The 12,790-nt window shown below is 48.8% G+C and overlaps 1 protein-coding gene across 3 annotated transcripts in view; it reads left to right on the forward strand.

Moving 5' to 3' along the window:
- Positions 1 to 12,790, forward strand: part of LOC133114002 (dedicator of cytokinesis protein 7-like) — a 50,227-nt gene that overhangs the window by 36,136 nt on the left and 1,301 nt on the right. For all 3 annotated transcript variants that reach the window (XM_061223198.1, XM_061223199.1, XM_061223200.1), the window contains 18 exons: positions 216 to 398; positions 1,645 to 1,771; positions 1,906 to 1,990; positions 2,290 to 2,386; positions 3,285 to 3,419; positions 4,694 to 4,846; positions 5,421 to 5,579; positions 6,568 to 6,668; positions 6,953 to 7,145; positions 7,506 to 7,649; positions 8,063 to 8,194; positions 8,752 to 8,766; positions 9,323 to 9,448; positions 9,774 to 9,863; positions 10,287 to 10,523; positions 10,636 to 10,779; positions 12,269 to 12,375; positions 12,497 to 12,670. In XM_061223198.1, coding sequence (XP_061079182.1) covers positions 216 to 398; positions 1,645 to 1,771; positions 1,906 to 1,990; positions 2,290 to 2,386; positions 3,285 to 3,419; positions 4,694 to 4,846; positions 5,421 to 5,579; positions 6,568 to 6,668; positions 6,953 to 7,145; positions 7,506 to 7,649; positions 8,063 to 8,194; positions 8,752 to 8,766; positions 9,323 to 9,448; positions 9,774 to 9,863; positions 10,287 to 10,523; positions 10,636 to 10,779; positions 12,269 to 12,375; positions 12,497 to 12,670 — 2,402 coding nt within the window. The remainder of the gene's footprint in view (positions 1 to 215; positions 399 to 1,644; positions 1,772 to 1,905; positions 1,991 to 2,289; positions 2,387 to 3,284; positions 3,420 to 4,693; positions 4,847 to 5,420; positions 5,580 to 6,567; positions 6,669 to 6,952; positions 7,146 to 7,505; positions 7,650 to 8,062; positions 8,195 to 8,751; positions 8,767 to 9,322; positions 9,449 to 9,773; positions 9,864 to 10,286; positions 10,524 to 10,635; positions 10,780 to 12,268; positions 12,376 to 12,496; positions 12,671 to 12,790) is intronic.

Raw genomic sequence — 12,790 nt, forward strand, 5'->3', positions numbered from 1 at the left:
TCTCCTCTCTCTCCCTCTCTCTCTCACTCCTCCCTCCTCTCTCTCTCTCTCTCTCTCCCTCCCTCCTCTCTCCTCTCTCTCCCTCTCTCACTCCTCCCTCTCCCTCCTCTCTCCTTTCTCCCTCCTCTCTCTCTCTCCTCTCCCTCCTCTTTCTCTCTCTCTCTCCCTCCTTGCTCTCTCCCTCTCTCTCTGTGTCTCTCTCCCTCCATCCCCAGGCTGGGCGGCCGTGCTCCTCTCTCTCAGCAGAGTGCAGTAAGACTCTGTTGGCCTGCTTCCTGTGGGTGCTGAAGAACGCAGACTCAGATCTGCTGGAGGGCTGGATCTCTGACCTCTCCGTGCTGCAGATCAACCGCCTGCTGGACCTGCTGCACCTGTGCGTGTCCTGTTTCGAGTACAAGGTAGGCCTCCACCAGTACTCTCCACCTACACCTGTACTCTCCACCTACACCTGTACTCTCTCCACCTACACCTGTACTCTTTACCTATACCTGTACTCTCTCTTTACCTACACCTGTACTCTCTCTTTACCTACGCCTGTACTCTCTCTCTACCTACACCTGTACTCTCTCCACCTACACCTGTACTCTTTACCTACACCTGTACTCTCTCTACACCTACACCTGTACTCTTTACCTATACCTGTACTCTTTACCTATACCTGTACTCTCTCTTTACCTACACCTGTACTCTCTCTTTACCTACACCTGTACTCTTTACCTATACCTGTACTCTCTCTTTACCTACACCTGTACTCTTTACCTATACCTGTACTCTCTCTTTACCTACACCTGTACTCTTTACCTATACCTGTACTCTCTCTTTACCTACACCTGTACTCTTTACCTATACCTGTACTCTCTCTTTACCTACACCTGTACTCTCTCCACCTACACCTGTACTCTTTACCTACACCTGTACTCTCTCTTTACCTACACCTGTACTCGCTCCAGCTACACCTGTACTCTCCACCTACACCAGTACTCTCTCTACACCTACACCTGTACTCTTTACCTACACCTGTACTCTCTCTTTACCTACACCTGTACTCGCTCCACCTACACCTGTACTCTCCACCTACACCTGTACTCTCTCTACACCTACACCTGTACTCTTTACCTACACCTACACCTGTACTCTTTACCTACATCTGTACTCTCTCTACACCTACACCTGTACTCTTTACCTACACCTGTACTCTCTCTACACCTACACCTGTACTCTTTACCTACATCTGTACTCTCTCTACACCTACACCTGTACTCTTTACCTACACCTGTACTCTCTCTACACCTACACCTGTACTCTCTCTCCACCTACACCTGTACTCTCTCTTTACCTACACCTGTACTCTCTCTCTACCTACACCTGTACTCTCTCCACCTACACCTACTCATGTACTCTCTCCTACACCTACACCTGTACTACATTTCTACAGAGCTTTTAAGATTCCAACAAATAGCTTTTCAAAACTAGCTATCAATTCGGCTGTCATATATTGAATGCTAGGCAGCTAGCAATTAACTGCAATCAGTTAACATCGTCAACTATTCATACAATTCAAACAGTTCTCTCAGTGTGACCACCCATTAACACGCACACCTCTGTGCTCCGTTCCTTACCCCTCACGGACCTCCTGTCCTGCAGGGGAAGAAGACTCTGGAGAGGATCAACAGCCTGACCTTTAAGAAGTCCCAGGACATGAAGGCCCGGCTGGAGGAGGCCATACTGGGCACCATCGGGGCGAGACAGGAGATGGTGCGGAGATGCCGAGGTATTGTGTGTGTGTGTGTGTGTGTGTGTCTGTGTGTACACACTGTGTGTGTGTGTGCGGACGTGTGTATGTGTATACGTAGGGTAAGTGTGTGTGAATTTGTGTAACTCCTCTGGGGTGTGTTGTCCTGACAGAGAGGAGCCCGTATGGCAGTCAGGAGAATGTCCGATGGAGGAAAAACGTCACTCACTGGAGACAGAACACAGATCGAGTCGACAAGTAAGCTCTCCTGGACTTCACTGAGTTCCATTGGCATGACTCTGGTCCTTATGTTGACAAGCGCCAATAACAGACTCCAAAGACAATCAAAAGCAAGAATAAAGACTATATACTGAAAGCTGGGGGGGGGGGGACTTTGTATAAAAAGGATCACCCGATATGGATGTACATATCCTGAAATATGAGTTTAATTTCAAATCCAATGTGCTGGAACACAGAGCCAAAAGAAACAAAATTGTACCACTGTCCAAATACTTACGGACTGCACTGTATGTTATAAACGTGGTCTGGTTCTGCAGGACAAAAGCGGAGGTGGAGCAGGAGTCCGTGGTGGATGGGAACCTGTCCACAGAGGCCTCTCTGATAGTTCTGGACACACTAGAGATCGTTGTGAAGGTACAGCAAGATGTGTCCCCTTCTCTCTTTTCTTTTTCTTCTCTCTCAAATTCAAATATGCCTCTTTCTTTCTCTCTCTGATGGTATTTCTGTCTTTCATATGGGCTTGATGGTTTGTGTGTATGTAAGGCAGGTGTGAACTGTGTTCTCTTTCAGACAGTGATGGTGTTTGTGTGTGTGTGTTTCTCAGACAGTGATGTTGTTTGTGTGTGTGTGTGTGTGTGTGTGTGTGTATGTGTGTGATTCTCAGACAGTGATGGTGTTTGTGTGTGTGTGTGTGTGTGTGTGTGTGTATGTGTGTGTGTGTGTGTTTCAGACAGTGATGGTGTTTGTGTTTGTGTGTGTGTGTTTCAGACAGTGATGGTGTGTGTGTGTGTTTCTCAGATGGTGATGGTGTGTGTGTGTGTGTGTGTGTGTTTCAGACGGTGATGATGTGTGTGTGTGTGTGTGTGTGTGTGTGTTTCTCAGACGGTGATGGTGTGTGTGTGTTTGTGTGTGTGTTTCTCAGACAGTGATGGTGTGTGTGTGTGTGTGTGTGTGTGTGTGTTTCTCAGACAGTGATGGTGTGTGTGTGTGTGTGTGTGTGTGTGTTTCAGACAGTGATGGTGTTTGTGTTTGTGTGTTTCAGACAGTGATGGTGTGTGTGTGTGTTTCTCAGATGGTGATGGTGTGTGTGTGTGTGTGTGTGTTTCAGACGGTGATGATGTGTGTGTGTGTGTGTGTGTGTGTGTGTGTGTTTCTCAGACGGTGATGGTGTGTGTGTGTTTGTGTGTGTGTTTCTCAGACAGTGATGGTGTGTGTGTGTGTGTGTGTGTGTTTCTCAGACAGTGATGGTGTGTGTGTGTGTGTGTGTGTGTGTGTGTTTCTCAGACAGTGATGGTGTGTGTGTGTGTTTCAGACGGTGATGATGTCGGAGCTGAAGGAGAGTGTGCTGGGAGGGGTGCTCAGGGTTCTGCTCCACAGCATGGCGGGGAATCAGAGCGCCCACTTCCTGCAGCACTGCTTCACCACCCAGAGAGCGCTCGTCTTCAAGGTCTGTTACTGTGTGTGTGTGAGTGTGAGTGTGAGTGTGAGTGTGAGTGTGAGTGTGAGTGTGAGTGTGAGTGTGAGTGTGAGTGTGTGTGAGTGCAGCGTAGGGCTGTTTACATTTAATTCATATATTATTTTGAATAGGGGAGAATTCATTGTTAAAATTAAGGTTGAAAATGTAATTGTGTGCAATGGAAATTAATCAGTGTAAAGTAATCAGTGGTATAATCACACCCCCTTGCCAATTTTCAATTACCTTTAGACTTTGTGCCTTCTAGCTCCTCCTTGTGGGCATAAAACACACAACAGAAAGCACCAAGGAGAATTTCAAGGCAAAGCTTTAATGATGTTTTGTTTTAAATAAATGCTGATGTATTTTTTAAAATACAGTATTCATAATGAGATACAATACATGTATTTTAATGTGCATGTGTGTAGACATGCAAGTGTACTAGCTGCCATGTCTCCCTGAGCTGTGTTTGTGTGTGTTTGTGTGTGTGTTTGTGTGCGTGTGCGTGCGTGTGTAATGTATCCTGTTCCTCCTGCAGTTCCCAGAGATGCTGTTTAAGGAGGACACAGAGCTGTGTTTGTGTGTGTGTGTGTGTGTGTGTGTAATGTATCCTGTTCCTCCTGCAGTTCCCAGAGATGCTGTTTGAGGAGGACACAGAGCTGTGTGTGTGTGTGTGTGTGTGTGTGTGTGTGTAATGTATCCTGTTCCTCCTGCAGTTCCCAGAGATGCTGTTTGAGGAGGACATAGAGCTGTGTGTGTGTGTGTGTGTGTGTGTGTAATGTATCCTGTTCCCCCTGCAGTTCCCAGAGATGCTGTTTGAGGAGGACACAGCTGTGTGTGTGTGCGTGTGTGTGTAATGTATCCTGTTCCTCCTGCAGTTCCCAGAGATGCTGTTTGAGGAGGACACAGAGCTGTGTGTGTGTGTAATGTATCATGTCCCCCCTGCAGTTCCCAGAGATGCTGTTTGAGGAGGACACAGAGCTGTGTGTGTGTGTAATGTATCATGTCCCCCCTGCAGTTCCCAGAGATGCTGTTTGAGGAGGACACAGAGCTGTGTGTGTGTGTAATGTATCCTGTTCCCCCTGCAGTTCCCAGAGATGCTGTTTGAGGAGGACACAGAGCTGTGTGTGTGTGTGTGTGTGTGTGTGTGTGTGTGTGTGTGTAATGTATCCTGTTCCTCCTGCAGTTCCCAGAGATGCTGTCTGAGGAGGACACATAGCTGTGTGTGTGTGTGTGTGTGTGTGTAATGTATCATGTCCCCCCTGCAGTTCCCAGAGATGCTGTTTGAGGAGGACACAGAGCTGTGTGCAGACCTGTGTCTGCGTTTGCTGCGTCTCTGCAGCAGCAGTGTGGCCTCAGTGCGCAGCCACGCCAGCGCCTCTCTCTACCTGCTCATGCGCCAGAACTTTGAGATCGGCAACGTGAGTCTCACTCATGCACACATACACACGCTCACTGTCTCTCTCTCTCTCTCACACACACACACACACACACACACACACACATGCACGCACGCACGCACACACAACATTAGGTAAGGGGACGTATGACATGATCATCATTTATGGGGACACTTCTTCCTGAATGTCCCTGTGGGGGAAAAAAAGACCTGATGTACATTCCAAAAATGAATTATCAGAAATGGAAAATACTGGATTGGCTGATTCCAAAACAACTTGACATTTTATGGGCTTGTAGGGACACTTTCCAACTTGTATCAAAACAAACTATACTCTTAGCATAGAGGGCTGTTACTAATTTCTGTCAAAAGATTCTAGATTTTGATATAGGGAGTATTTTGTAGCTTGTTACAATGTAGCAGTAGTGAGATTTGGGGGGACATAGATTTTTGTCCCCATGTTGAAACGTGTCCCCACATTATTGGTGGGCAGCCACATTTATTTCTCCACTTTTAACAGAAACAAACAAATACACACACAAATACACACACACACAAAGCACACAGTGTGTGATCGATGGCGTTCTACCCTCCAGAACTTTGCACGGGTGAAGATGCAGGTGACCATGTCACTGTCCTCCCTGGTGGGGATGTCGCAGAACTTTAATGAGGAGCACCTCCGCCGCTCCCTCAAGACCATCCTCACCTATGCAGAGGAGGACCTGGAGCTGAGAGACACGCCCTTCCCAGAACAGGTAACACTGAGAGACACGCCCTTCCCAGAACAGGTAACACTGAGAGACACGCCCTTCCCTGAGCAGATATACTGAGGGACATGCCCCCTTCCCAGAGCAGGTAACACTGAGAGACACACCCTTCCCTGAGCAGGTAACACTGAGTGACACACCCTTCCCAGAACAGGTAACACTGAGAGACACGCCCTTCCCAGAACAGGTAATACTGAGGGACACGCCCTTCCCAGAACAGGTAACACTGAGGGACACGCCCTTCCCAGAACAGGTAACACTGAGGGACACACCCTTCCCAGGACAGGTGACACTGTGGGACACACCCTTCCCTGAGCAGATATACTGAGGGACACGCCCACTTCCCTGAGCAGGTAACACTGAGTGACACACCCTTCCCAGAACAGGTAACACTGAGGGACACGCCCTTCCCAGAGCAGGTAACACTGAGGGACACACCCTTCCCAGAACAGGTAACACTGAGGGACACGCCCTTCCCAGAACAGGTAACACTGAGGGACACACCCTTCCCAGGACAGGTGACACTGTGGGACACACCCTTCCCTGAGCAGATATACTGAGGGACACGCCCACTTCCCTGAGCAGGTAACACTGAGAGACACACCCTTCCCAGAGCAGGTAACACTGAGGGACACACCCTTACCAGAGCAGGTAACACTGAGGGACCCACCCTTCCCAGAGCAGATATACTGAGGGACACGCCCACTTCCCTGAGCAGGTAACACTGAGAGACACACCCTTCCCAGAGCAGGTAACACTGAGAGACACACCCTTCCCAGAGCAGGTAACACTGAGGGACACACCCTTCCCAGAGCAGGTAACACTGAGTGACACACCCTTCCCAGAGCAGGTGACACTGAGGGACACATTGAGTGTAGGTAAGGGCAGAGTGACCATGAATTGGAAACTCATTTAGATGAAAGTAGGCATGGGTGTTGGTGAAGAGCATCAGAGGACGTGTGTATGTGTCTCTCAGGTGCAGGATCTGGTGTTCAACCTGCACATGATTCTGACCGACACGGTGAAGATGAAGGAGTACCAGCAGGATCCGGAGATGCTCATCGACTTAATGTACAGGTCAGAATAACCGTAATACATTCTTGTTATTTTATAGTTATAATAATTCTACAAAATAACTCATGGAGGGACTCAACAATCAAAGCCTGGAAAAATCTTGTTTATAGCTTGTGAAAGTAGTTGTGATATAAATGTTAAAAGTTGTAAAGCGTCTAAAGTACAAAAAAGTAGTTTTGTTGTGCATTCCAGAATTATGTTCAATTCATATAATTTTTTCTAAGCATGAAGTGATCCAGTTTGGTTTTTAAATATGTGTGTCACCCTTCTTGTGGTGTGGCCTGCAGGATCGCTAAGGGTTACCAGACGTCTCCGGACCTGCGTCTGACGTGGCTGCAGAACATGGCGGGGAAGCACTCGGAGCGGGGAAACCACGCTGAGGCTGCCCAGTGCCTGGTGCACAGCGCCGCCCTGGTGGCAGAGTACCTCAACATGCTGGAGGACTGCCGCTACCTCCCCATCGGATGTGTGTCTTTCCAGGTCAGCACTTACACCGACACACACACGCACGCACGCGCACACACACACGTGCACACACACACACACACACACGCGTGCACACACACACACACACACACACATGCACACACACTGTTACACATAGACATCCTCACACATACAGAACTCACTCCAATAAACACATTCTGTATACGCGTACGTACACACATTGGCATGTCTACAAATGCTCGTTTGCAGACGTGCAAGCTGATTTTCACAGATGAGGATTAATGTTATTCTTCAACACAGTGTGGTGTACTGGAGTGTGTTGTGTATGTGTGCGAAGATGTGTATATATAACTATATTTGTGTGCGTGTGTGCGCCTGTGTTCTCCATTGCAGAACATCTCCTCTAACGTGCTGGAGGAGTCTGCAGTGTCGGATGACATCCTGTCCCCTGAGGAGGAGGGGATCTGCGCGGGGAAGTACTTCACCGAGTCCGGCCTGGTGGGACTGCTGGAGCAGGCAGCCGCCTCCTTCAACATGGTGAGGGATTCACGGACATGTCCTTCTGTAACACAGGGATATAACCGCAGATAAAACGAGTGTACAGCCTCCTGCAGTAGAGCCACATAATCTCAAGTCATACAGGAATATAGCCTGTAGTACAGGGAAATAACTTGTAGCCAACCTTCATTTGTAAAAGATAACATGTAGCGCAGGGTTATAGCCTTTTATAATACAGGTGCGTAACTCCTAGTACAGGTATGTATCCTCATGCAGGAATATAACTTTCTGTGATGCAGGAGGTATAAAATATATTTTTGCAACCAAGATACAACGGGTATATAACCAGTAGCACAGGCATATAACACCTTATATACAAAGACGATAAAAGCGCATCACCTGTGCTGCTGGGGTTGAGTAGGACCTTTCATGCGCGTTTCTCTGTCTCTCAGGCGGCGATGTACGAGGCCATTAACGAGGTCTATAAGATCCTCCTGCCCGTACACGAGGCCAGCAGGGACTTCAAGAAGCTGGCCACCGTCCACGGGAGGCTGCAGGACGCCTTCAACAAGGTCTGCAACCAGGTGAGCTGTCCACTGCGCTGTCTGCTGCTGCCACTGAGACACTGGGGGGGGGTACAGATAAAACTCAGTGTTTCACAATGCAAGAATACATTCATACATTATCGTTCCGTTCAATGGTAAATGGTTGGAATTTATCCAAAGCGCTGTGCAATTGATGCTTCTCGTACGCACACTAACAGCGATTGGCTGCCAGGCGAGGCACCAACCAGCTCTTCAGGAGCGTTTTGGGGTTGGGTGTCTGGCTCAGGGACACTTTGACACACCCAGGGTGGGATCGAACCGGCAACCCTCCACCTGCTCTTACGGCCTGAGCCAATGTCGCCCCCCTGTAATAATGTGTAACAGTTACTCTCTTTCAACCCTTATTTAAGCAAGAAGTCCCAATGAGTTATTCTCAGTGCTGACAATTCCCTACCTTAGTTTTTTTAGTTTCCACTTTTTTTGATGTTTATTTTCAATGTGGAGAAACTGTTGGGTTGTATGTTTATCTGCAAAATAAATGGCTCTTCATTGGGTGTCATTGCGTCTCTAACTGATTTTGTTCTTTCTCTCTCCAGAGCTCCGGATGGGAGGTACGTCTTTCTGCCTCTGAATATGTTTCCCAATATAAAAATATGTGACAAAAATAACTAAAGTACCACTTTCAATGTCAGTTCTGGTGTGCAGCTGTGCTGTTTTGTGCTGCCTTTTACTGTTTTTGTTTTGATGTCTGATGATATTGTTGTGTAGGATTATGCCGTGTGGTGTTGTTTCTTTGTTGTGTTTTGTGCCTGTGTGTTGTACTTGAAGCGTTGTGTGGTACTTTACGCTGTATTAACATGCTTTTATTTGTCCTTCCCCCTGTCCTTGCGGGTTCCTGTGAATATGGTGAGTAATAATATCATACACTGTGAAACATAGATTTGTAGATGAACAGTTACTGTTTAAATGTGCATATGTAGATGATCATTTAGCCCTGATGCAGCTTGTTACATGGGACGTAAACATTGACTGTTTGTGTTCTCCATTTTAAAACCTCTTTCTTTTATCTCTCTCTCTCTCTCTGCCTGCTTTTGCCTTCTTCATCCCTCCATTCTCTCCCCCCTTCCTTCTCTTCCCCCTCTCCATATCGCCCTGCTGTAGGTGTAGAGAATGTTTGGGACCTACTTCCGGGTGGGTTTTTATGGCAGCCGCTTTGGGGATCTGGATGAGCAGGAGTTTGTGTACAAAGAGCCGTCCATCACAAAACTGGCTGAGATCTCCCATCGGCTTGAGGTACACAACATAATCAAAATAACGCTGACGGTGAAAGTTATATTAAGTGGACTCTGGGCCCCTTGGATCCCTAAACATTGTTACTGTCATCATTATTATGACTATTATAGTACAGAAAAGTATATCTTCTTTTTCACTCTAATTGTATAAATGACAACTAATTGTTTATGTTGTGTGTAACACAATTGACAGTACAGGGAGACTGGTACAGCTGACTGACTTTCTGAAGCCTGATGATGTTCTGGGGCTTATAGTGACTGATGCTGTGGGTGTACTGGTGAATGATGCTTACTGTCATTGTCCTGTGCTTGTTTGCGTTGTGCAGGAGTTTTATATGGAGCGCTTTGGGGACGAATCTGTGGAGATCATTAAGGATTCAAACCCAGTCGACAAGAGCAAACTGGATCCTAATAAGGTCAGGGCCCAAGATGGAAGGTCAGGCTACCTTGGGGCCTATTCTCTGGAACTACCTGCTCTATAGAGCTAGAGGGACATACTCTATATAGCCCCATGGTCCTACTCAATACAGCTCCATGGTCCTACTCTATACAGCTCCATGGTCCTACTCTATATAGCCCCATGGTCCTACTCTATACAGCTCCATGGTCCTACTCTATATAGCCCCATGGTCCTACTCTATATAGCCCCATGGTCCTACTCTATATAGCCCCATGGTCCTACTCTATATAGCCCCATGGTCCTACTCTATATAGCCCCATGGTCCTACTCTATACAGCTCCAGGGTCATACTCTTCACAGCCCCTGGCATATCTGATATTCACTGCATGCCATGTGTTGTGTTGGAGCACTTATTAAACCTCTCTCTCTTTCCCTGCAGGCATATCTCCAGATCACCTATGCGGAGCCGTTCTTTGACACTTATGAGCTGAAAGAGCGCATCACCTACTTCGATAAGAACTACAACCTGCGGACCTTCATGTACTGCACCCCCTTCACCCTGGACGGCCGCGCCCACGGAGACCTGCACCAGCAGTACAAACGCAAGACCATCCTCACCACCTCCCATGCCTTCCCCTACATCAAGACCCGCATCAACGTCATCCACAAAGAGGAGGTCTGTCTGTCTGGCTGTCTGTCTCTCTGTCTGTCTCTTTCTCTCTCTCTCTCTCTCTCTCTCGCTCAGTGTCCCTGTCTGTCTCTGTGTCTCACTGTCTCTCTCTCTGCAGGTGATCCTGGTGCCCATAGAGGTGGCGATTGAGGACATGCAGAAGAAGACTCAAGAGCTGGCCTTTGCCACCCACCAGGACCCTGCCGACGCCAAGATGCTGCAGATGGTGCTACAGGGCTGTGTGGGAACCACCGTCAACCAGGTACTGAACACACTCTCCCAGGCTCTGAACACACTCTCCCAGGCTCTGAACACACTCCCCCAGGCTCTGAACACACTCTCCCAGGGTCTGAGTCTGAGCACGCTCTCCCAGGCACTGAACACACTCTACCAGGTACTGAACACACTCTCCCAGGCACTGAACACACTCTCCCAGGTACTGAACACACTCTCCCAGGCACTGAGCACACTCTCCCAGGGTCTGAACACACTCTCCCTGGCACTGAACACACTCTCCCAGGCACTGAACACACTCTCCCACATACTGAACACACTCTCCCAGGGTCTGAACACACTCTCCCAGGGTCTGAACACACTCTCCCTGGCACTGAACACACTCTCCCAGGCACTGAACACACTCTCCCAGGCACTGAACACACTCTCCCAGGGTCTGAACACACTCTCCCACATACTGAACACACTCTCCCAGGCACTGAACACACTCTCCCAGGCACTGAACACACTCTCCCAGGGTCTGAACACACTCTCCCAGGCACTGAACACACTCTCTCAGGCACTGAACACACTGTCCCAGGCACTGAACACACTCTCCCAGGCACTGAACACACTCTCCCACATACTGAACACACTCTCCCAGGCACTGAACACACTCTCCCAGGGTCTGAACACACTCTCCCAGGGTCTGAACACACTCTCCCAGGTACTGAACACACTCTCCCAGGCACTGAACACACTCTCCCAGGCGCTGAACACACTCTCCCAGGCGCTGAACACACTCTCCCAGGCACTGAGCACACTCTCCCAGGGTCTGAACACACTCTCCCAGGCACTGAACACACTCTCCCAGGGTCTGAACACACTCTCCCAGGTACTGAACACACTCTCCCAGGTACTGAACACACTGTCCCAGGCACTGAACACACTCTCCCACATACTGAACACACTCTCCCAGGCACTGAACACACTCTCCCAGGTACTGAACACACTGTCCCAGGCACTGAACACACTCTCCCACATACTGAACACACTCTCCCAGGGTCTGAACACACTCTCCCAGGCACTGAACACACTCTCCCAGGGTCTGAACACACACTCCCAGGCGCTGAACACACTCTCCCAGGCGCTGAACACACTCTCCCAGGCGCTGAACACACTCTCCCAGGCGCTGAACACACTCTCCCAGGCACTGAACACACTCTCCCAGGGTCTGAACACACTCTCCCAGGTACTGAACACACTCTCCCAGGCACTGAACACACTCTCCCAGGTACTGAACACACTCTCCTACATACTGAACACACTCTCCCAGGCGCTGAACACACTCTCCCAGGCAATGAACACACTCTCCCAGGCACTGAACACACACGCTCCCAGGTACTGAACACACTCTCACAGGTACTGAACACACTTAAAGAGACCCCTGGCTTGTACATGAGTGTGTGTGCTTGTGTGTGCTTATGGCTGTGTGCCTGTGTTTGTGTGTGACATGTCTCTCTCTCTCTCTGGAAAAGGGTCCTCTTGAGGTTGCCCAGGTCTTTCTGGCAGACATCCCGGATGACCCAAAGCTCTTCCGTCACCACAACAAACTGCGCCTCTCCTTCAAAGACTTCAGCAAAAGGTGAGCTCACTGCTGCACCCAATTTTCAACACTAACTGAGCATTAACTGCCCAGTGCCACACTGTACACCACACGCTCACGGTGGGTATCCGTTTTCTCTTCTGTTTCCCACCCTCCTCAGGTGTGAAGATGCACTCCGAAAAAACAGGTCTCTGATTGGTCCAGATCAGAAGGAGTATCATCGGGAGCTGGAGAGGAACTACGCCAAACTGAGGGAGTCTCTGTTTCCACTAATCAACCGCAAGATCCCCCAGCTCTACAAACCACTGAATCTCCAGCCCACCCACTCGCAGCGGTAAAACTGCACACACAATCGCTCTCACACACACACACACACACACACACGCGCGCGCGCAAACGCATGCACACAGTTAAATAATGCATTAAATAATCGGTAACATATTTGTCTTTCATC

Source organism: Conger conger, chromosome 16 (assembly GCF_963514075.1).
Source record: "Conger conger chromosome 16, fConCon1.1, whole genome shotgun sequence".
Classification (NCBI taxonomy): domain Eukaryota; kingdom Metazoa; phylum Chordata; class Actinopteri; order Anguilliformes; family Congridae; genus Conger; species Conger conger.